The sequence below is a fragment of the Cannabis sativa genome, chromosome 1 (assembly GCF_029168945.1).
Source record: "Cannabis sativa cultivar Pink pepper isolate KNU-18-1 chromosome 1, ASM2916894v1, whole genome shotgun sequence".
Classification (NCBI taxonomy): domain Eukaryota; kingdom Viridiplantae; phylum Streptophyta; class Magnoliopsida; order Rosales; family Cannabaceae; genus Cannabis; species Cannabis sativa.
Window position 1 is genome coordinate 36286461 of NC_083601.1, and position 22664 is coordinate 36309124.

The window sequence follows — 22664 nt, forward strand, 5'->3', positions numbered from 1 at the left end:
TGTCTCTCCAAAAAAAAAAAAAAAAACCCTAATCAATACTGTAGATTAAATTTTGTCAAAATATGAGTGACTTTATTACTCTCGAGAACAAAATGATATAAACTAACTTGATAAAAATTCATACATTTTGTAAACCAATCACACCTCTTCTAAATAGCTAAAATAGCATTCAAACAATCACTCTTGAAAAAAGCTATAGTAATATAATTTTCACAGTAATAGTAAATTAAATTTGTCATGAAAGTAATTTAAAAATTAAAAATTTATATATTAGAAAAATAATTAGGGACAAAGGAAGAAAACTCAGTTTGTAATTTGTATGTCATGATCACGGGTCAACAAACTTTTCCAGTTCAAAAAGTCTCCTTTGAATTGAAAGTTCTTCATACCTCACATTTATGTGTGTATGTATGTATGTATGTATATATGTATACATACACACGCTTGCCACTGTCAATGGCACTAAGTTGACATTCATACATACCCCGTTTCTTCGAAGAAATTCGTTTTTGTTTTTCTTTAAAAGACTACACAAAGTAAATAAAAATTTTGTAAAAAAGATTTATGCTTACCGACACATCTTCTCCTTCCGAGATTTCATTAGCAGCCCCTTCTTCTCCTTAATAAATCTCTCACTTGACTTGGGTCGTTGCCCAATTCGGTCGTATTGATCTGTGCTTGTCTCGGGTCCAAATGGATACCGGTGTTGCCTCTGCGGACCATCACATCAGAGGGGTTCCTACTCATGGTGGACGGTATCTTCAGTACAATATTTACGGTAACCTCTTTGAAGTTTCAAAAAAGTACGTTCCTCCTATTCGCCCTGTTGGTAGAGGTGCTTATGGAATTGTTTGGTAAGATGTCTTTTCTGTGTTTCAGATCTTTTTCCCCTTTTTTTATCTCTCACTTCTAGCTCTACTGTTTCTACTCCGAAACCGAAAGTTTTGTTTTTGAGAAATTTGGTTTGGTTTCTGGTTAGAAATACCAAACATTTATTTTGTTGAATTGGGAATTACACTAGTTCAGTTATGGTGATTCTTGAAAATCTTGGCGAGGCCAATGTAGATTAGCTGGTACTGTTGCTTTGTGTACTTGTCTTTTATGGGTTTAATTTGTTATTGCTGTTTTCTTTAGCTATGGGGATGGATTTTCTAGTGGGACTTTCGTGAATTGATAATTTATTCATTTTTTGATTGTGAAGAGTATAGAACATTAGTGGGTTTTTGGTGCTTAGGACTTAGAAGGGTTAAAAGTCTATAGGGAGAGAGAATTGGAACTACTGAAGTTCATGATGCATGTGTTTGCATTCAAAAATCATTTGGAAGTTTTGTCAACTCAGTGTGGATTTGATGGATAATATTAAAAGCTGGCTCAAGTTATCGCCTTACAGTTGTTGCATACTATTTTTCCTAAAGTAGGAAGCTAGTTTTGTTCCGGTATTGCCACTGTATGGATAAAGAGAATTGGTCAGTCTTGTTGTGCAGTTAACAATATTCATAAGTTTTGAGTTCATATGCTACATGTAATAGATAAAAAAATGTAATTGTTGTTTTCTTATGTTAGAGATGTACCTTTTCATGTTTCTAATATTATTTAATATAGTGTTTGGTTAGATGACATGTTTTTATTAAATATAACAGTCAAATATGTCCTTATCTCTGTGTGTGTGTGTATGTTTTAATCAGTTGTCCTATTGATACGATTAAGGAAGCTAAATTCTCACTTATTTATTTTGTAGTGCTGCTACTAATGCCGAGACAAATGAGGAGGTTGCCATTAAGAAGATTGGTAATGCATTTGACAACAGAATAGATGCAAAAAGGACTTTACGTGAAATTAAACTTCTACGCCATATGGATCATGAAAATGTAATTTCATTAATCATTTAACTCACTTGTTCATGGCTTTAATACAAGTTCTCTCTTCTTAAGAAACTTTGGTATTTATGAGCTAAGAAATGATGTTCTTAGATTCGCTAGTTTCTTTACATTTATTATATTCTTTTGCAGTGTTAGATAATATAGACTTGATCTTTTTATTTCAGAGTACTTTTACATTTATTATATTCTTTTGCAGTGTTAGATAATATAGACTTGATCTTTTTATTTCAGAGTACTGGCAATGGTTCGCATTGCCTTCATGTAATTTGAATGGTCATTTCAAAGTATGTTATCACTTCACAAATATTTTATGGTAATATGCCATCATTCATCATTTTGATATGGTTAAAGAAAAACTGATGATGAATCTAGTCCTCAAAGTAGTTGTTTCAATCAACTAGAAACAAAATGGGATTAGGGGTTTGAACCTGTCCCTATGCATGCAATAATAATGAATTCTTTGATGCTGTTTTGTGATTGTGTATTTAGCGCCTTAGTGTGCTTGTCGGTGCAAATACTTCACATAACATACGGCCTTGACACATCCTTTAGGTTCATATCTCGGAGATCATTTAGTTTGAGGCTTATAAATGTGTAAAAGTTGGAGTGAGCATGAGATTAGTTTGAGGTTTGGGCATTGTTATTGGAATTTAAATTTGATAGATATTTTCGTGTGCTCTTTCCCTAGTCAATCTAAAAGATCATGCTTGTATTTCCAGTCATGATGCAGTTTCAAGATTTTCTTTTTTTCTGGGCTTATAAAGGTGGATTTCAAGATATGTGTCCTGCCTTTATTTTTTTTTTACCATGGTCATTTCAAATTGATATCTGCCATTAACACTAGTCTAGCTCAAGTGTTTGGGTGGGTGTGTTGTGAGTACAAAGTAGGGGTTTCAAAGTTCAAACCCCAACTGCTTCTTAAAATGAAAAATTAACATGAATAGGTGATCTCCCATCGAATTACCTATGCTGTGTATTTAAATTTTTAATTGTTATGGTTAATACCTTCTGAATTTTGAGGCTTATGCATGTTGGTTTGTTCTTTCTTGTTCACAGGTTGTTTCCGTAAAAGACATCATTCGACCACCACAGAGGGAGAACTTCAATGATGTTTATATTGTATATGAATTAATGGACACTGATCTCCATCAAATAATACGTTCCCACCAGTCATTGACAGACGATCATTGTCGGGTTGGTATTTCATGAATTTTTTTGTTGCATATAAAGTATTATCACCATTGCATTTAAAATCAGTATTCCTCTTTTTCGTAGCCACTGGAACAGTGTTGATTATTCATGTACAGATTTCCAACATAAGAGAGAATATAAATTATAAAATATTTGCATGTATAACCTTCAATTTGATCATGTTTTCATTTTTATTTCTGCTGGTGCTGCGGAAAGCAGTATGATTTTAGGATATTTGGCACTTAAGACAACTTATGAGAAAATTTATCGTTCTGCTTTAGATGGAAACTTCTACAGTTTTAATGATTATAGCAGATATAGAAAAATGACTAGTGAAACTTATAGATAGTAGCAACTTTTGTGGTGCAAATCTGAAGCTGGCACTGATGAATTTATCATATCTTTGCAGTACTTTCTGTATCAGCTATTACGAGGACTTAAGTATGTACATTCAGCAAGCGTTTTGCATCGCGATCTAAAGCCCAGTAACTTGCTTCTGAATTCAAATTGTGACCTTAAAATTGGGGATTTTGGGCTAGCAAGGACCACTTCTGAAACTGATTTCATGACTGAGTATGTTGTTACTAGATGGTACCGAGCACCAGAATTACTTCTTAATTGTTCTGAATACACTGCAGCAATTGATATATGGTCAGTGGGCTGCATTCTTGGTGAAATTGTGACCAGACAACCCCTGTTTCCAGGAAAGGACTATGTTCATCAGCTGAGACTTATAACAGAGGTATGGTTTATAGGTTTGCTAGAACTTCCTTGTGAAATCTAGATTACTTTCATCTGTTTTTTCAGGTTTAGGAAATTATATATTTTAATATTATTATTTGATATTCCGTTATGCTGATTATTACTGAAACATACATTAATGATGACTTGAAACCTTACCACTCAAAACACATATTTACCCACCCATGACCCAACCACTTAAGATAGCCTCACCTTGAATGACAGTTTTACTTCTTAACCTTGTTCATCCCATTGATCTTTGTATAAAAATGTTGTAGATAGCTCTTGCACACTCTATATGTTCTTTTTCAAGAAAATGCTGCTCAATTATTGTTATATTTGTTTGTTTCGATCTTTTCAGATGATCTTGTAAATTCTTTGCAGGGATGTTAATGTAATGGTATTTTTTTTTTTTTTTCTGTACATACACTTTTTTGTTTGAAACTGTATTAATCATTTTTATTTAGTGGCAAACCTGTTAAACATTTCTGTTATTCTGAGCAGCTGATTGGTTCACCTGATGATACTAGCCTTGGGTTTTTACGAAGTGATAATGCCCGAAGATATGTCCGGCAGCTTCCACAGTACCCAAAGCAACAATTTTCTCTTAAATTTCCTAATATGTCTGCTGGAGCTGTTGATTTGCTAGAGAAGATGCTTATCTTTGATCCAAACAGGCGTATTACAGGTATACCGAATCATGGTCATGCAAGTTTTTATTTTCCATCCAAAACTAAAATAATAAAAGAAAATAAGTCTAAAGAAAAAGCAAATAAGTTTACTATGTTATCTATATTTTGTTATGATTTATGTTGAACAATGACTCTTCTATGCACAAGGAATACATAGTTTTTCTTCCTTCTCGTTTTGGCTGGAAGTTTTCTACTGTCTGCTTTCATAGTCTCCATATAAGCATTAAATTTTCTTTCTGCTCGCATCCCTGCTTGTCAATGTCAATCACTTTGCAAATGAAAGAAAGACTTTCAGTCCTGCTTGCTTAACCTGAGGGTAGTTTGAGTGGTTAGGCCTTTGCTCCCACGTAGTTCCAGGATTAAAAATTCCTTTCGGACAGTTTGTTGGTTACAAAAGTTTCATGCTTCCCAAATATTACAGGGTTTGACTTTGAGCCTGTTAAAAGTTTAGGGGTTTCTTTCCAGGGTACCATAAGGAAAAGAGAGTTAATTTTGTGTAGTTCATCTACAGGACCCTGAATAATAATAAATGATATTTTCCTTCCTTGGTTTTTGCAGTGGATGAGGCACTTTGCCACCCATACTTGGCACCTCTTCATGATATCAATGAGGAACCGGTCTGTCCAATGCCTTTCAATTTTGATTTTGAGCAACCATCATTTACTGAAGAGAATATCAAGGAGCTCATCTGGAGAGAAGCTGTAAAGTTCAATCCAGATCCAACTGATTGAGGATTGTGTTGTGATCTGCTGTACACAGTGTACACTAGAAAATTGGCCAATCAACAATGGGCCAGAATGCTTCCCTCTCTTATAGAGGGGAAAAAATTGTGGGTTTTACTGAAAAATGGTTCTGAGATGTCATTCATTGTCCGATCGTTATTATCAGGCACACGATCCTTTGTGATGTCTGTAACATTCAATCTAGTTAAAGCTTGTAGTTAGTAGAGCGGTTGATCTGTTTAGAGAGCGCCAGTCCCTCACTGGTGTAGGTTTGTTGTTCTTTGTGTCGATTGTTTCTTCTTGTTGATGATGACGAAATGCTTGAAAAACTTTATTCATTCATAGCCTACAACCTTTTTGTGTATTTTGTTTCTAATAAATTCTTATTATTGTGCCTTGGAGTAGTACTGTATGATATTTGTCATTTATTTCATTTGTTGCCTTGTATTTTAAGTTGTATCTCATTTGGGGTCCTTGCTTAAACGTGTTTGCCTTACATACCGAGTTATAATCTCACAAATCATGTCCAAAAGTTAATATTCCTAGCAGTCAAATCTTTTACGGGGATGTGAAAATATTTTACTAGCTCTGTTAACTTCATGATTTGACACTTCAATGTTCATGTTCTAGGCTTTTAGAATAAAATTGTGTCAGCCCTTGGTAAACAAACAAAATTTGATAAACGAACAGAGTGTAACTTAATAATCAATTACCATATTACTATAGTTGATGAAAAGCATACACTTTCAACATGGAATTACAAAAACAGAGATGATCTTATCTTCTTCTACTAAGAAATATCAATATCCAAACTCAACAAGAGCTGGAATTGCTGCTGTTTGATAGTATAGGGTAGTCGACATCTACAACTTACACATAATAACTCATCTTGTAGCTACATCTCTTGAACTCAACTAAATCAATAGGAAGTGAATCAGCAGGGAAATCACAATCCATTTTCTTCTCACCCTGATCAGGCAAAAGCGCACATGGCGGAGGAGTGACACCACTCGTGATCCCCGCCACGTCAGTGCAAGTCCAAGGTTGCTTCTTTGCCTTGGCCGCCATGCCAATAGTGACATTTGAGATGCAAATACCAGTAAAGGGATCACCAGATATCCCCTCCAACCTGGCTGCCATTGACACATTCTCAGCCACCATATCACGGTAGTTGATCCCTTTGATCTCCGGCACAGCGTTGGGATCGTAGTGGTTATCAGCATGAGCCTTGTAGTTTCCAGTCATCCAAAATGCCCATTTCATGGTATGCATTGTCATTCTCCTCACGTAGATGTCCTTAACGTATGCTCCTCTCCCCACAGCAGTCTTGATTCTAACCCCGGATTCTGTGTTGATGGCCACAATGTCTTCTGCTCGGACATCTTGGATTCCCCCTGACATCTCACTCCCCAGCGCGATCACAGCGCTGTATGGTGAAATGCACGTGAGCCGTCGGATTACTAGCTGTTTCGTCGGCATTCCAAAGGCAATGCCGTACTCATCCCAACCGCTTTTCACAGCCACACAATCGTCGCCAGAGACTATGTAACAGTCTTCTATTCTGGTGTTTGTGCAAGAATCTGTGATTGGAATTGAAGTTAATGTTACTATGTTAGTTTGTAAGAATGAATGAATGAATGCTCATAAATAATTGGAGAGGAAAGAAAGGAAACCAACCTGGGTTGATCCCATCTGTGTTGGGAGATGAAACTGGGGCAATGATTGTAATTCCTTGAATAAGAATGTTACTGCAAGTTCCAGACCATGGTCACTAAATCAGTTCAGGAATTAATCAATTTTAACAAGGGTTGAAAATGAATTAAGAATAATATTACTCTGTACCTGCTGTAAATAGGATGAACATTCCATGATGGAGAATTCAAGAGTGTTAAATTAGAAATCTGAATATTTTCAGTATACATAAGCTCAATCAAGTAAGGCCTTGTATACTTGAGCTTGCCCTTGTGAAATTGCTGCCACCAAAATGAACCCTGGCCGTCAATTGTCCCATTTTCCCCTGGAAATCCAATTCATTTCAGGTTAAAATTTTACAAAAACAATGAAAGTGTTTAAATTTTGCTAGGCGCTATTGGTGCCTTATAGCAATGCTCTTAAATATGACATTTTAGATAGTGATAAAATTTTATATATCACGATTTAGTGTTGTTGGGGATAAGTGTACCTGTTACAACAACATCAGTGAGGTTTGTTCCAAATATGAGACTGGCGAAGCGTCCACCAGCAGCGTCTCTTCCTCGGCCGTACGATGGCAATGCTTTGAGGACAGGCCACTCACTTATGTCCTATACCAAATCAAATCAATGTATCATTAAATGTAAGAAAAAAAAACTAGTCTTGTAATGTTGTACAACACTATAATAAAGGTATGTGTATTAAAAGAGTCTATAATAATAAAATTCTGATTAATTAGTGAACCAAGTTGATTAATGAGTTTTAATTGATTCCGACACTAATGAAAATTGAAGTGTGACTTAGACTACTTACTCATTTATATCCTAAACCAACCAAATCAAATCAATTAATGTTGTTGACCCGCTACAACATATGTTAGGTGGTGATATAATGTAGGGACTTTATTAGATATCCCTGTTTCAGTCTCTGTCTTTTTCATCTTTTTATTTTCTTTTTCTAACAACAGTGCCCTTTTCGTCTTTAGATTCAAACGATCTCACCAAAAAGATCCCTTGACTGTTTTGGTACAACAAATTCTTGGATTTTATTTCACATTGTCAATGAACCGTTCCCTCATATCTGTTTTCTAATGCCTAATCCTGTGACGTGTCACCTTTTTAGTTTTTACAATAGAACCATTAGTATTACGAAAAAAAAAAAAACTTCATTTTTAGCTAAATAACACTTAATATAATTTATTTTCATGACTAAAAAAAATCAATAAAATTTATCCCTCTTCTTATTTTTAGTCAAAATAGTATTTGAAATGTCTTAAACGGTTCCAAATATTTGACTCTTGATCCCCTAACCTTGAACAAATTATATTCGAAATGTTTAATATTTAAAAGCATGAACTTTCTTTTTTCAAAAAGATTCTCATAGATGAGAAGAAAAAACAAAGAAATTAAATATAAAGTACTAGTTATAGCCTAAGTATTCTTCTTTGTAAAATCTTTAAAAAAAAAGTGTAATTTTCCAGAGGGGGAAAAAGACAATTTCCAGTTCTACAAGTTTTTTCCTTCAGTAGTAGTTAATTTTCTTCCAACACAACAAAACCAAAGTAAGCATAATGTTCAAATAAAGAACAATCAAACAACTCTTAAATGCATTTCTATTCCCTAAAATTTAAACACACTTGACAAGTACAACGATTTACATAATATTCTCTTTTTAAAATTAAAGAATTAAAATGTTGAGAGAGAGAGACCTGAGAAGCAAGAAGAACAGCATCCTTGTGGAGATAAAGAGTGAAATGACTAATGAGGCTGAAACTGCCAGTCAACCATTTACCAGGAGGGACAAAGAGCTGAGCTCCACCGTTGGATGCATATTGAGTGAGATTGTTAATGGCATCTTGAAAGGCCTTAGTGTTGGATGTTTTTCCATCTCCAACTCCACCAAAATCAGTAAGCACTGCAGTATGAGCTCTACAGCTTATGGCACTGTACTCTAACGAAGTCTCTACATTCCTTCCTTTTTTACTTCCTTTTCCTCTTCTTCTACTACACTCAACTCCATTTACTATGTTAAGTACAAGAACTGCAACTATAACAGCTTTAATCACCTGCACAATACCATCATCATCAAACAAATTAATCTAAGCTGAACCCATTTTAGTAGATCAAAAAAAATATCATGGAATAGTTATTTTTGGGGGGGAAGAAAATGTTGATGCAGAAAAAATTAGAAAGAGAAAGAGAAAAGGTTTGTTCGTTTTACTTGAGCTCTCATCATGTGTTTTCTCATGAATATTGACAACATTGTGAGAAGAATTGAATTGACACTTTGGAAGTAATTTTGTTATGGATGACAAATGGTGGTGGTATATGTAATATTTATAGGATAAAGCTACACTACAAATAAGCTAAGCCAGCCTATACTTACCAAACATTATTATTTTATTATTATACCCCGGAATTAAAGTCTTTTATTTTTCCCCACTTTTCTTTCTTATATACTGAAAAGTAAAATGAAGATATACACGTATAAATACTCAGTCATGATCTTCTTGTATTCCATCATCCATTCTTAAATATTTTGCCCCTAAACTTTAACATGTATCAAATCATGTCCCCTTAATTTTTTTGGCCGTTAAAAATTCTCCTGAACTATTGAGATTGTTAGATTTAAGGATTTTTGTCTAATTTCATTCAATTTACTATTTCAATGATTGTTTATGTACTAAACTATGCTCCCCAGATTTTGATATCTATTAAATTATGTCCCTCGAATTTTTATATGTACTAAATCATGTCCCCTGAACTTTCATTCATCTTAAATCCAACAATCTCAATAGTTCAAGGGGTATTTTTAACGACCTTAAAAATTAAAGGGCATAATTTGGTACAAATTCGGGAGGCAAAAATCCTAATTAACCTCTTTCAAATATGTAACAAGTCATTGTTCTTATCTTTGATATTAGATCACAATTATCTTTGTTCTATATAAGAATTAATGATATTGTAAAAGGATTAGTATGGTACAGATTACATTTGTCAAACAAGAAAATTTAGTGTATATATGGACAAGATAACATAATTTGCATTTGAGTTATATCATAATAAATTGTTTATTGTCACATAATTTGCATCTTCTTGTTTTATTTAAAGATTTCTCCTACCACAAGTTTCAACAGTTAGTACTTGACTATGGACTGTTTACCAACTAATTAAATGTAAAGACTAAAGAGGAAACAAAATGATTTTGTTAAGATTGTTTCTTCTAATAGGAAACTGTTTGAGATACATTAAAAGCTAAAGCACAGTTGCATTGCACTTATTTGACACAGTAACTAATAATTGAGAAACTCATTAAGTAATTGCATAATCTATAATAACACATTATCTTTGGCCATTAAATAATCACTATCTCGAAGACCACAAGAATGTTTAATGCTATCATTAAAAAAAAAACATATAAGAGGATAGACTAGCAAGTGTAACAAAACCAATTTTTCTGTACTTTTTAAGATGAAAATTATATTAAGAAAGAGAAGAAGAGTAAATAAATGAGTTAAAAGGACAGATGACATGAGCTCGTGAACAAGGGAATCTTAGAGAGAAATAGAGTTTAATTTGAAGGGAAAGGAGGTGTCTTTTTGTACTGTTTGTGTGTGGATTTGTTGTTTTGGAAAGTAGTGAAGTGATGAGTGGAAAACCAATAACCCTTTTCACTTTCTTGGATTTTGGATTGATCTAAATTTGGTCTCGTGATCATTTTCCAACCCAACCGCCCAACATATGATCTCATCTCACCATCTCTTTTCTTTTTGATCAGCTCCATCATCAACCCTTATGCTATCTCACCACCACTGCTTGTAAGTTTAATAATAGTATTGCCGACCCACTCTCACGGGTCAGCAAAAGGTGGATGGCCCCCACCCCACCCTTCATGGTCCTATAATAACCCCATTTCATTTTATTTCATTAAACTTTGTGTTGAGCTCACTTTACTTGAAGTTATGTTGTGTAAGTTATTACCATGTCCAATTGTCCATATCCAAGCATAGAAGTGAAAATGAGGGGTTCTGTTGTAATCTCTCATTAATGCATCCAATGGCAATGCAAGGAAATAAAATGTGTGTCTTAGCTTATGAAAGCACTCTAGTATTAGTATGGCATTTGTTCCTAACTTTTTATCATATTGATGCGTGGCCCACGTGTCAAACAGTAATAGGTCTGTGTGGGTACACTATAGACAATTATGTGATGTCTGGTTTCTATGGGCTTCCATTCCACCCATAAACAAATGTCACATTACATATAAAACCAAGACTCTCTCTCTCTCTCTCTCTCTCTCTCTCTCTCTCTCTCTCTCTCTCTCTCTCATTATTCAATATTCACTCACGAGATCATTCCTAATTTGTTATAAACTAAACGTCCAAACACACTTTTTGGACCTTTCTGATGAAGACTCTTTCATACTCAAATAAAAGTGCAAACTCACATGAACCTCACTTTCAAAGGTTGAATAGTGTATTGTCTCATCTAATCAAGTAGGTTCTCATCATAGAGGTGCTCAAATAAGTAATAATACCCAACGCATCATAATTTTTGTTTTAAATAAGTTTTAGAATTCCCAGTTTAATGACCCAACGAACCCATACCATTTTAGTATTAGGTAACAATTTGCTTAATATAAGACGTGCAGTATGTTGAAAGCCTCTGAATTACCATTGCAGTGCCTAATGGTGAATGGTTGAAGAAGCAAAACCCAATTATAATGATAATAATGGGGCATTTATTTTTGGTTTTTAAGGATTATTCTTGTTGATCGAGCATGCGTGTTAGTGGAAAAAAATAATTGCATAATGCAATAGCACACCCATTGTCTAGCCAAAATGAGATAATGCCTACTTGCTACACCTACTTCTACACTACGATAGTCGTCACAAACACTCCACTCAATGAATTTTCTTTTCTTAATGTGATAGTGCTATGTATAAGTGGAGGACTGCATTTTAATTTTTAAAGCTTTCTTTGGTAAAGATAATAAATAATAAGAAGAAGAATAAAATGATATTTAATTGGATTTAATCGTTTTTTTTAGGGGTACACTTTATCTTACTGAGTTCTGCGATCTCAACTACCAACTGAGGAATGCCTACAACTTCAGTGGCATCCACTGTCTTCATCTTTACGGCCACATGACAGACCTATAATTAAACATTTTTTGGTATCTTATAAACTACAAAAACCTCAACCACTTCTGGCCTTAAGTCATGTATAAATAAATGTCCATGTTTTTGTTGTTTTCCCTTCACAACTCTATCATGAGACAAAATGAATCCGACACTCATGTTCTAAGTCAAAGACAAGAGAGCAAAAAAGCCAGTCCTAGGCTCTTGAAACCCCAAAATGGGAAAGTTTGTTTAGTTTCAGTATATCCAAGTACATTGGTAAACAGCCTCATCCATTAGTACTCAGATTTTGATAGGAATCATCTACCCACCCCAAGAAAAAGATATTAACTATTCAATGGCTAAAGATAAAGTCATAAAAGTCTGCCAGAAAAAAATCCATTTATATCTTATGATCCATTTCATCAGTTGCTCTTTTCTTAACAAGGAAAAAACAAAAACCCAATCAAGACTAGTTGTTAAGACATTTTTGTTAAAAGCTTTTCCTGTGTGTGACCAACATTGAAGTGTAAATATTCTTTAAAACAAAGAGACAAAAACAATTTTCCAACCTCCATATAATCTTCCACATTACGGATTGGTCATGTTGTCACCGCAGTGCCTAACGCGGCGCCATGCTTCTTTATAATTTGCACTGACTGAAGAAGAATGTCTTGTTGTGTAGCGTAAAACTCATCCTTTTTCTGAGTCAATAAACGAAAATTAGCAGAAAAATAGAGATAATTTGAGAGGGTAGGTGCAATAATGGGGTAGGATATGAGAATATATCTCACAGATGAACAGTATTTAAACAATGCATTTTTATTAATATATTATATAGACTTGAATACAGAACAAAACATTGCAAACCTGAGAGCATAATTATGATTCTGCTTATATAAAAGAATCAGTCTCCAGAAGCAATCAACCAATTATTTAAAAATTAATTTTTTAAGGGGAGACGACTACAGGTTCTTCACTCTACCCTTCCATCCCTACAAAATAATAATATGATAGAATTCTAAAGATACGTTCATAACTGGATCTATCAATTAGAAATGACTGACATCAAACATTTCTTATCGTCAGCTCTATTGTTAATTTTCCTAAAATGAATCTAATTATCCATTTCAAGGTCTTCAATCTTCATTCAATCATTATGTATAAAAGAACATATTGCTGATATATAAGCTATAAACAAACGATGTAGCATCGCAGGTGTAGGTTTGCAAATATTAAAAGGCCAGGAGCTTACCATCTGTTTGAGGTTGCATCCAACAGTCAATTCTGCAAATGAACTCTCTACTCGAGACAAGAAACAGTAAGGAGCTTCCTTTCCCAAGAATACCTGAGAGTGCAATCTTAGCATACTGTTTATATCATTAGCAATCTGAGGAATCTTATCCAAATCATTTATCTGCAGGGGAATTTTAGAGACAATGGCACGCCATCCAGCACGTGACTTGTTCACAATTACCTAAAAATCAGATGAAAGATGTTTGGATTATACTGTCATAAATACTTATTTAACTTGCTACAGAAAATTATCCACACAACCATACGCAGGTGAACAGCACTACTTAATTATCTGACATCAAAACTATACAGAAAACATAAATCCGTCTGGCACTTAACCAAGACATCAAATTAATGATCATTTAGTCAAAAAAAAAAAAAATGATGTGAGATATTTTAGCCTCAGTTTGATTCTTCAATACGCTTTACGTATGACACGCAGTGTAACATTTTGTAGTATTTCAAAATCTCAGAGATCTGATCCCATTAAAATTGCTTACATCAACAAGCTTGGACTTGAGGCACATTATTTTAACTTGCGCATGAATAAGACAAGATGACACTAAGCAACATGACCAAATAGATTGCAATTTACAATAAATAAATTAGGGCTGCAACCTTTTTTGAGCACACAAATCAAGGGACACAACTACTAGATTTGGAATTTCATACTTGAAATTGACATCACTAACTGTTAAATGTCAATTACATTAGCTCGGTAAAGCCATCCTATTTGTATGATTCACAAAAATGTAATTTCAACAGAAATTCAATATATAAAACTTTTTTTCTGTTTGAAAAAGACCCAAAATATGACTTGACTTGAGTCACAGATATCACTTGATGATACGAATTCTACTACAAATCCTTTTGACTATTATATACCTGCAGCTACTATTAACTTCAGAAAGGAAGTAACTAACAGAGGACAAAAAATTCCAAATTTTGGTTCATCCTACTGATAAAATAACAAGTTGCAGAAGCCATGAAATGATTTAAGAGCCAATTACTCACTTGACTAGAAAACAGAGAATTTGGAACTATGACAGGAAACTTCTCAGCATTCAGTAATGAGGTGGTAGTAAGCCCCATTTCCACTACCTGACCTTCTATTGATCCGGCCTGTAATAAGTAAAAAACACGGGGAAAATAAGTTTTGAAGGAGCAATTATAGTATTAGATAGTAGGATAGTTATAGATTTCCGGTAACATTGAGCCTGCAAAATGACTAATGTATGATTGCCATTTTATGATAAATCAGGATAGTTATATAAATTTTTTAGTTATTAAAATTCAGATGTTGTTGTGAATATATATAAAGTGCAATTCACAGGTGACTTAAAGTATTTCCTTGTGCCATTTGTGGTCCAAAGGAGGAACTCTAAATTTATGGCCTTTACACTAACAAGAATCCAAGTAAAGTTTGTTCACAATTTCCTTTTCTTAAGGGTGAGCTTGACATACTTTTATTGTATCTCCGAGTGAAAAGGGCCTTGAGAATTGCATAGACAAACCACTAAGCACATTTCCAAGGACGTCTCGAGCAGCAAAAGCAGTAGCAACTCCTGAGTTTCAGAGATAAAAGGTCAGTTTTTGAACAATTTGGGCTTAGTTATTAGTTAAAAGAACTAATCAAGAAAAAAATCATGCCTCGCTTCTAGATTAATTTAACAAAGAATTTCAATGTATGTGGCAGCTGAATCCATAAATAAATTAAATATATATATATTAGATATCAAGAACATTTTTTCTTTAAGCTATAAAAAAATGGCAAATAATATGCTAATGACTAGGAACTGTAAGCCTATAACTTAGGTAGTCAGTAAACCAGAAATATATGCAAAGGGAGAAATGGAGAACCCAAAAAATTTATACTTAACAAAAGAGATGTAAACATATAGATAACTAGAAGCAGATACTGACCTCCTATGCCACCAACTGTGAGAATAGATTGAACAGCCACCCCACATGCTTCTGCTAAAGCCATTACAGCAATTACAAAAAGACCAACAGATGAAACTTTGTCAAGAGCTAGCAATTTCTCGCGATCAAGACCCGCCACAACAGGACCGGCCAATGCACGAGTAAAAACATTTGTTTTCCACCGATTCAGGAACCACACAAGTGACACGATAACAGCACCCCTCCATGCTGGTAAAAGGTACTGTGATGCAATAGTAGATGGTGCTACCATCATGCCACTGCAAAACAAATTTATCCAGACTATTATGCAATTAAAAGAAGATCATATGTACACTAATCAAATAAATGATTATAAAGAGGCATTTGCAAAACATAGAACAACTAACATTTGTGTAAATGCTATGAAGGTAACTAAATATCGTACTGGGTCCTCCAAAGCACCCAAAAAACTTTTCTCATAAGGAATTTCTTCCCCAGACATACTTCTAGACAATATACCAACAGGACCTTGTGAAGAGTACTTGTGAAATCTTCTCAAGACCCTAGGCATCACAAACCAAGCCAGTAGAGTACCAGTGAGCATAAAACTAGCTGGAACAACTACATTTTTGAGATACGGCTGTGAATCCAACAATCGTTCAACATGAGGAGAAAGCTCATCAGAAACTTCCTTAGCTTTCTGGCCGGTATAAGTTGCTCCCTCAACTACACTTTGCCAAAGATCTTTAACCTTATCAAGCCATTCATTTCCAACACCACTGTCAGAAACATTAACTCCACTGGCACCAGATGAGGCTGACACTATTTGGTCTACACCTTTACCAGCATTGCTACTACCAGAGGAGGAGGAATACGAACAGTACTTCAAAAGAGGGATTGCAGAAAAAAGAGGAACAGCCTTCCTAAAGTGGGAGTTTGAGAATGTGGATGAAGATGTACAATTGGGTCGGATTGTATAACATCTGACACCAATAGGAGACTTCAAACCCAATACATTTTCACGACTACTTCCAGTGTTTTCAAAGCTTTGTTTTCCTTTCACTTGGTAATGGAGATTTACAGAGGCATATGATGTTCTTGTAATGTTACATGAGCAAAGCGATTGAGGTATCGGATAGAAATTGGTACAATTACGAATTGACTTCATTGTGGAAAACCTTGAACCAGCAGCCATTAAAGCAGCATAGCATATGGAAGGAAGGAATCTACAGCAGGCTTAGTTCAATCAAATCTCAATCTGCAACTCTGGAATGATTAAATCACAGATTACAAGCAATTATTAATAAACAATCACCAGAACCCAAATCACGCAAACAAAAGTACATGTGCAAATTAACCATAAATAAATAATTCTACTTTCTCTGGTTTCATTTTCTAGTTACTTTTCTCGGCAACCAAACGCAAAATCAATTTGAGCGTTATTTTTATAATACCTGTTACTGTCGACTTTGGAGGTTTACATGAGCTTCGTTTTGGGCAAATATGGCGAAAGAGTAACAAAAATATGATCAGCAATTTTTAACAATGAGTAAGGTTAATTTCCCTAATACCCTTTCAAGTTTGGGATCTCTAACATCTTGGTCCTTTTAACTTTTTCTCATTTTCAATTTAACCCCTGTATCATGAAATGCTTTTTTTTCTTCTTTTTCTTTTTCTTTTGATGAACAATGAAAATGCTCTTTTCTTGAGATCTACCCAATCCTAAATATTTAGTCTTATGTATATGTTTTATTGGTGGAACATAAAAAAACAACAATTTTCTTTAATATTAAAATTCTGTTATCTAATTTACTTAGAGAATCTCTTTTTTATGTTAGCTTTAATTTTAATATTGAAGTTTATGAATTGACTAAATATATCTATTGGTTAGATAATTGATTCACTTAGAAGAAATTCCTCCAGCTTCATGTATAATGTAGTTACTTGAGTTATTTTAATCTTTTCAAATTACTCCCAAAAAATAATAGATTTTGCACCACACAACATTATTGGTGTGGTTAAACATAACAACTTGTAGTGAACTTTCGAAATGTACACTTAAAAATATGTATACCTTACAATTACTCCTTTTGCTTTCTCTTTATGATATATATATAAATTTATTTTGTTATATGAAAATATTTATTGTAGTTATTTAACATAGTATGTAAATTGTACAAAATTATAATAATCTATAATATATACTAGAAATACTATAAGTCAAACATTATATTTCATACATATATATAAAAAATAAATATGTATATAACAAAATATTTTTACTTAATTTTTTAAACAGTAAATTATTCGAAATTTTTTAAAATTTACATATTTTTTTAAATAGGTACAATAAATGCAATCATTAAAATATTAAGTTTATAACTATTTAGTGTTTTACACAAGAATTGAACCATAAATTTTTCCAAAATTTCATAAAGTAACTTTTGAAATTCACTTAACAAATATTTTAAAGTGATAAAAGCAAAACATGAACTCTAGAGGCATTTAATACAAAAATAAATGAGAGAAGATTTGAAGTGGAAATATTTGGATTATGTCAACTTAATCTATTTTATTCATTTTTTTTTACTTAATTATATATTGTTATTGTAAAATGAAAACTATGTGTTGATAAGAGGTGTTGGAAGGATGGGAAAGGTAGAAGGAGGAGGAGGTGTTCTCAAAATTATATGTTTGGCAAGGAAAAAAATAAAGAGAAGAGGTCTTCTTCCAAATCATCTAAAATATATCCTTAAGAAAAATATCTATAATAAGACAAATTTTTTATAAAAAATAAAAACAAAAGTGAATGTAGAATTCTCTAATAAATAGTTTAATAATTCTACATTATTTCTTTTCTGGAATTATTTCGCAAATACACAAAACAATAATAAAAATTACAAAAATGCGATTGTACAAAATATAAAATATTTTTACGATTTTTATGATTTTATTTATAGAAACTATGGTCTTTTTATGTTGTATTCTTGTTAATTTGTTGTTGGTTTTTTGTTACTTGTATGTAATTTTTTGTTGTTGTTTTAATGTTGTTTGAATGTTATTTTTTATTACTTTTACGTAATTTTTTTTGTTATTTTCGTGTTATTTCTATAGAAAACTTAAAAATGTAAAATAAAAAATCTTCAAATATAAAAATATAATTTTTTTTTTATAAAAAATAGTGTTTCATGTAATTATTATTATTATTAGGAGGGTAAATAGTGCCATAAGTACTCAAAGTTTTAGGTTTGTAAGCGGCATAAACCCAATAATTTTTTGTAGTGGCATAAGTACCCAATGTTTATAAAATTGTAATTTTCTTCCAGTTTCATCAATACAGACTCTGTTATTGTCTTAAATAGGACACATATAAGACCCAAATTTTAGATTATTTGGTCTGGACGAAAAATATGTTGTATCAGTTACTTCCAAATCTTTTTTTAATAAATTTAAAATAGGTGGGTTTATGCCGCTTACAAACTTAAAACTTTGGGTAGTTAAACCGCTATTTACCCTTATTAATATCATTAATATTATTATTATTATTATTATTATTATTATTATTATTATTATTGAATTTACTCAAATATGTCCCTCTCAATACTATACAATATCAAAATAATAATTTATTCCATCTATCACCAGCTTCCTCTCTTCCAATCTCTTCATCCTTCAGAGACTCTCTTTCCAATTTGTCAAACATAGTTAAAAGAATAAAATGTATATTAATAATTAAATGTTCTTATTAGGTTGAGAGTTTGAAAAAAATTTACACATTTTTCTCTTCAAAATTGAAGATAACCCTTTTGCTTTTCTGTTGAGACTCATTTCTTTCCACTTCTTTTTCTATTTTACTCTCTTTTCTCTACTACCAAACATACAAATTATTTCTTGTGATATATTTTGTTTAATATCCAAACTTTTCTTTCATCTATCTTTTTCCTTTTTCCTTTTTCCTTTTCCCAAACATTAGCTTGGTCAACAGGGTGTTGTCTTCATATTTTGGGCTTATTAGATGTTACATGTTAGTTGTGAAGGTTTGGCTTCATTATAGAGAGTTAGGCCCAAATTTAGCATCCCACCTCAAAGATATCTCCAAATTAAAAGTAGCATTGTTATCATTGATGTGTCTCGTTATGAATATTGAATAATTAGCAATTTTTTTTATATTATTTATTAAAGATCATATATTGTATTACATCAATAACAATTTAACATATTTTATAGTGTTTGGCACCTTTAAAATGTCACTTTAACATTTTTCAATTCAAAAATATAAATAATTTAACTAATATATCATCATCATCATCAAAAATTGAAAAGAAATTATTATATCTTAGTTAACAGGTTCAATCCAACCGTGTAGGTGTAGCTACTTCTCTGGTTTCATTTGTGTTATCAAACCACACATTCATTAGTTATGTTGCTAAGAGATTGTATTCTGATAAACAAGTGGTTTGTTATGTTTTCTTGTAACATTTTCTGTCTTAAAGAAAAGAAAGAAAATCACAGTGAACTGAGAGAAATTAATGTAGGATTTATTTTTGGGGCTTTTTTATTTTTATACTTTAAAATAGTTTTTCTTTTTACATTTTTACAAAATTATACATAGAAAATTCTATTGTAACTGATGCAACCTAAATTGCAACAAAAATTCGTATAAAAACTCTTATTGCAACTAGGGCAACCAACCCAAATCGTAAAATTTTAAAAAATAAATAAATAAATAAACAGTATAGGGAATAATTACCCTTTATCATAATAATAATATAATTGGTAATTTATATTTTAACTTTTTTTATCTCTCTACTCCCTCCAATTACATAAGTTATATCACTAATGTTTTAAGCTCAATCTATTTGGCAACCAAACTCACGAAATCAAATAACTAAAACCAAATTTCCTAGTTAAATTCACTTTGAAACATTAAAAAAAAAGCATATATTTAAAATAAATGACAAAATTAGTATTTTGTATTCGAATGATATAAGTACATATATATCATCAAAATTCCCAAACAATAAATACATAGGTGCAAAATTATATATTTCAAATAATAGTAAAAGAAATCATATAATAAAACGTGAAATTTTTTGTACCATACAGTACTAAAAATACTGAAACACTAACCCAAAGTTTGTATTATTTGATTACAAAAACCTATTAATTTACATACATTTATGAAACAGTTAGAGTTTGTTGATTAGTTATTGACGTGTCAAATTTGACGAAAATTAACTAGTAGAAGTTGATAGAGTTTGTTAGCCTGTTTTTTCTTAGTTGGAATTAGTTTAATTAAACTAATTATATTTATATTATAAGCCCTCCTTGTTTTCATTATTTTTCATAAAATTTTCAGTTTCAGTTTCACCTATATATATGTCACCATTGCCATGTATCCAATTGGCTTCGGGAATAATTGTTGGATAAATTATAATAAACATGCCTTAAAATTTATTAAATATAAAACAAGTTACTAAGCCATGCCCTGCTAATTTTTTGTTTCTTTAAACCAATTTTATACATTTCAAAAGAAAAAAAAATTATAACAAGATCAGTTGCATGGAAGAGCAAAAATGTTGCTTTATCAATTTTATAATTTTGTATGTTTGAATATGCCAATGATTGAAAAAATAATAGAGTTAAATTGTGTTCATGTTTTCTTTTTATTTAAAAATCTGAGTTTATCAAGTTATTCTTTAAATTTACATTAAAGAATTCGATTCTGATAACAATTTTTTAGTTAGTTTTGACTAACTTTTGACTCAGGGTTACATTTTTTATGTGAGCTACTGAAATTTGATTAACCAAATAAAACTGTGGTAAAAATGTTGGATTCAGCAACAAAATATATATAAATTATTCTTAAAAATATATATATGTGCATATTTTTTTTTAGTAATTCTCGAGTTAGAGTATTCTGACAAATTTATATTTAGAAGAATCAAGTCGTTACACTATGTTTGGTGGGAGGGAAAAGTGTGTGGATGGAGAGGAGAGGAGGGAGAGAGATAGGAGGAGACAACAAATCTACTTGTTATTGGGAGAGGGAAGAGATAGTTGGATGGAGAGCAAATCCTTCCAAATTTCTAATTTTAAATCCTTCCATAAAAGAAAGGATTCACACTCTTCCTCTTTAATTATTTAAAATTACAAATATACCCTCACAATATATTATTTAAAAATTACATCTAAGGACAATATAATAATTTCATAAATAAATACTCTCTATCCTTCCATCACTTCATCCCTTCTACCAAACAACTTAAAAGGATTGCTACTCTCCTCTCCCTCCCTCTTATTCTACATCCTCAATTAACTCTCCATCCTTCCTATTCTCCATCTTTCCTAACAAACATAGCCTTAATTAAATACTGTAGATGAGTATCTAAACTCTAAGGTTTGATAATAGAAGAAAAAATTTGAGTTTATCATTGTTAAATCTATAACTATAGAAAGTTGTGTTGTTCTTCTAACATAGTTTTGAGTGATTTAGTCTTGTCTATGTGACATAGTTTTGAGCATTTTCGTCTTATTTTTGTGACATAGTTTTAAGTGTTTTAGTCTTGTTTGTGTGACATGGTTTTATTTTATTTTATTTCGTGTTGGTTCTTATTTGTTCATTGATAGCTTGTCATCAAATTGTTGTATGTGGTTGGGAATAACAAGTTGAAGGCCTTTACGCTCACAAAATTATTGCTCTTATACACGAGTATGTCACTCTGGCTGCTTCATGAAATGACAACTGACCCTGCAAATAAACACGAGTGTTTTCAGTGTATTTTATCTTCACTCGCACGCTTCTTGGTAAAACTTTACAAGAGGTCACCCATCTTGAAATTATCCCAAGTCAAGCACGCTTAACCGTGGAGTTCTTTCGAATGGGTTACCGAAAAACAAGATGCACCTTGTTAATATATGTAGTACCAATCAATCCATTTAAGCCCTCTTCAACTGTGTAGTCTTATAAATACACAGTCTCAGAATCATCACACTTGATCTTCCCCAGGCGATGTGAGATTGCATAGCTTACCCGGGATTTTTCTTTACGAATCACGAGACTACTGACGGTCACAAGTTGAGTGTTCAAATTACGAGATTGAATGAATCTCCTGTAACAATTTCTATTGTTTTGTAATTTGAGCAGTGGATAAAAGATGTTCTTATACAATTAAGTGTGATACTACAATCTCTTTCATTTGATTTTATAACTTTTTTTAATCAAATGATTTGAGAAATAAGTGGCTGATTATTTGAGTCATTATTATTTAGTTGATTACTATTAATAATATTTTATATTTTATTAAAAATATATATGTGCATTATATATAAATCAAAGCAACTTAAAATATATATTTTTTTAAAAAAAAATACATAAACTAAGAAGTAACATTTTGATATTTGCTATGTGTTGAGGTCCACTTATAAA

General features: G+C 32.2%; 3 protein-coding genes across 5 annotated transcripts; 1 reads left to right on the forward strand and 2 right to left on the reverse strand.

The window, feature by feature from the left end:
* The first annotated feature begins 234 nt into the window (after positions 1–234).
* On the forward strand, positions 235–5659 carry LOC115706422 (mitogen-activated protein kinase homolog MMK2). Its single transcript, XM_030634069.2, has 6 exons — positions 235–854; positions 1739–1868; positions 2937–3074; positions 3481–3813; positions 4317–4500; positions 5063–5659. The coding sequence occupies exons 1-6, from the start codon at positions 694–696 to the stop codon at positions 5233–5235; spliced, it is 1119 nt and encodes a 372-aa protein (XP_030489929.1). The 5' UTR covers positions 235–693; the 3' UTR covers positions 5236–5659.
* Positions 5660–5920: 261 nt separating this feature from the next.
* On the reverse strand, positions 5921–9413 carry LOC115706421 (probable polygalacturonase). The gene is made up of 6 exons (XM_030634067.2): positions 9139–9413; positions 8627–8983; positions 7409–7529; positions 7069–7243; positions 6904–6974; positions 5921–6806 (listed from the first exon to the last, which is right to left on the reverse strand). The coding sequence occupies exons 1-6, from the start codon at positions 9178–9180 to the stop codon at positions 6097–6099; spliced, it is 1476 nt and encodes a 491-aa protein (XP_030489927.2). The 5' UTR covers positions 9181–9413; the 3' UTR covers positions 5921–6096.
* Positions 9414–12422: 3009 nt separating this feature from the next.
* LOC115706423 (mechanosensitive ion channel protein 1, mitochondrial) lies at positions 12423–16954 on the reverse strand. Of its 3 annotated transcripts, none has more exons than XM_030634071.2 (7): positions 16690–16954; positions 15643–16501; positions 15257–15534; positions 14798–14898; positions 14348–14455; positions 13293–13514; positions 12423–12741 (listed from the first exon to the last, which is right to left on the reverse strand). In XM_030634071.2, the coding sequence occupies exons 2-7, from the start codon at positions 16428–16430 to the stop codon at positions 12640–12642; spliced, it is 1599 nt and encodes a 532-aa protein (XP_030489931.2). In that variant the 5' UTR covers positions 16431–16501; positions 16690–16954; the 3' UTR covers positions 12423–12639. The 3 variants fall into 3 exon arrangements, with proteins under 3 accessions (XP_030489931.2, XP_060969685.1, XP_060969690.1); XM_061113707.1 differs by lacking the exon at positions 12423–12741 and adding an exon at positions 12908–13032 and having other exon boundaries at positions 16690–16937; XM_061113702.1 differs by having other exon boundaries at positions 12423–13514; positions 16690–16937.
* Positions 16955–22664: the final 5710 nt, after the last annotated feature.

What these genes read in the sequence shown, in the direction of transcription:
- LOC115706421 (XM_030634067.2), bottom strand. Translation starts at nt 9,180, where the DNA reads ATGTTGTCAATATTCATGAGAAAACACATGATGAGAGCTCAA. An exon ending in GTTCATCCTATTTACAGCAG is followed by an intron (nt 6,975 to 7,068) that starts GTACAGAGTAAT and finishes TGGAACTTGCAG; the next exon opens with TAACATTCTTATTCAAGGAA. An exon ending in CACAGATGGGATCAACCCAG is followed by an intron (nt 6,807 to 6,903) that starts GTTGGTTTCCTT and finishes TTCCAATCACAG; the next exon opens with ATTCTTGCACAAACACCAGA.
- LOC115706422 (XM_030634069.2), top strand. Translation starts at nt 694, where the DNA reads ATGGATACCGGTGTTGCCTCTGCGGACCATCACATCAGAGGGGTTCCT. An exon ending in GCCATATGGATCATGAAAAT is followed by an intron (nt 1,869 to 2,936) that starts GTAATTTCATTA and finishes TCTTGTTCACAG; the next exon opens with GTTGTTTCCGTAAAAGACAT. An exon ending in AGCTGAGACTTATAACAGAG is followed by an intron (nt 3,814 to 4,316) that starts GTATGGTTTATA and finishes TATTCTGAGCAG; the next exon opens with CTGATTGGTTCACCTGATGA.
- LOC115706423 (XM_061113702.1), bottom strand. Translation starts at nt 16,430, where the DNA reads ATGGCTGCTGGTTCAAGGTTTTCCACAATGAAGTCAATTCGTAATTGT. An exon ending in CACTCGGAGATACAATAAAA is followed by an intron (nt 14,456 to 14,797) that starts GTATGTCAAGCT and finishes TACTTATTACAG; the next exon opens with GCCGGATCAATAGAAGGTCA. An exon ending in ATTCTCTGTTTTCTAGTCAA is followed by an intron (nt 13,515 to 14,347) that starts GTGAGTAATTGG and finishes TCTGATTTTTAG; the next exon opens with GTAATTGTGAACAAGTCACG.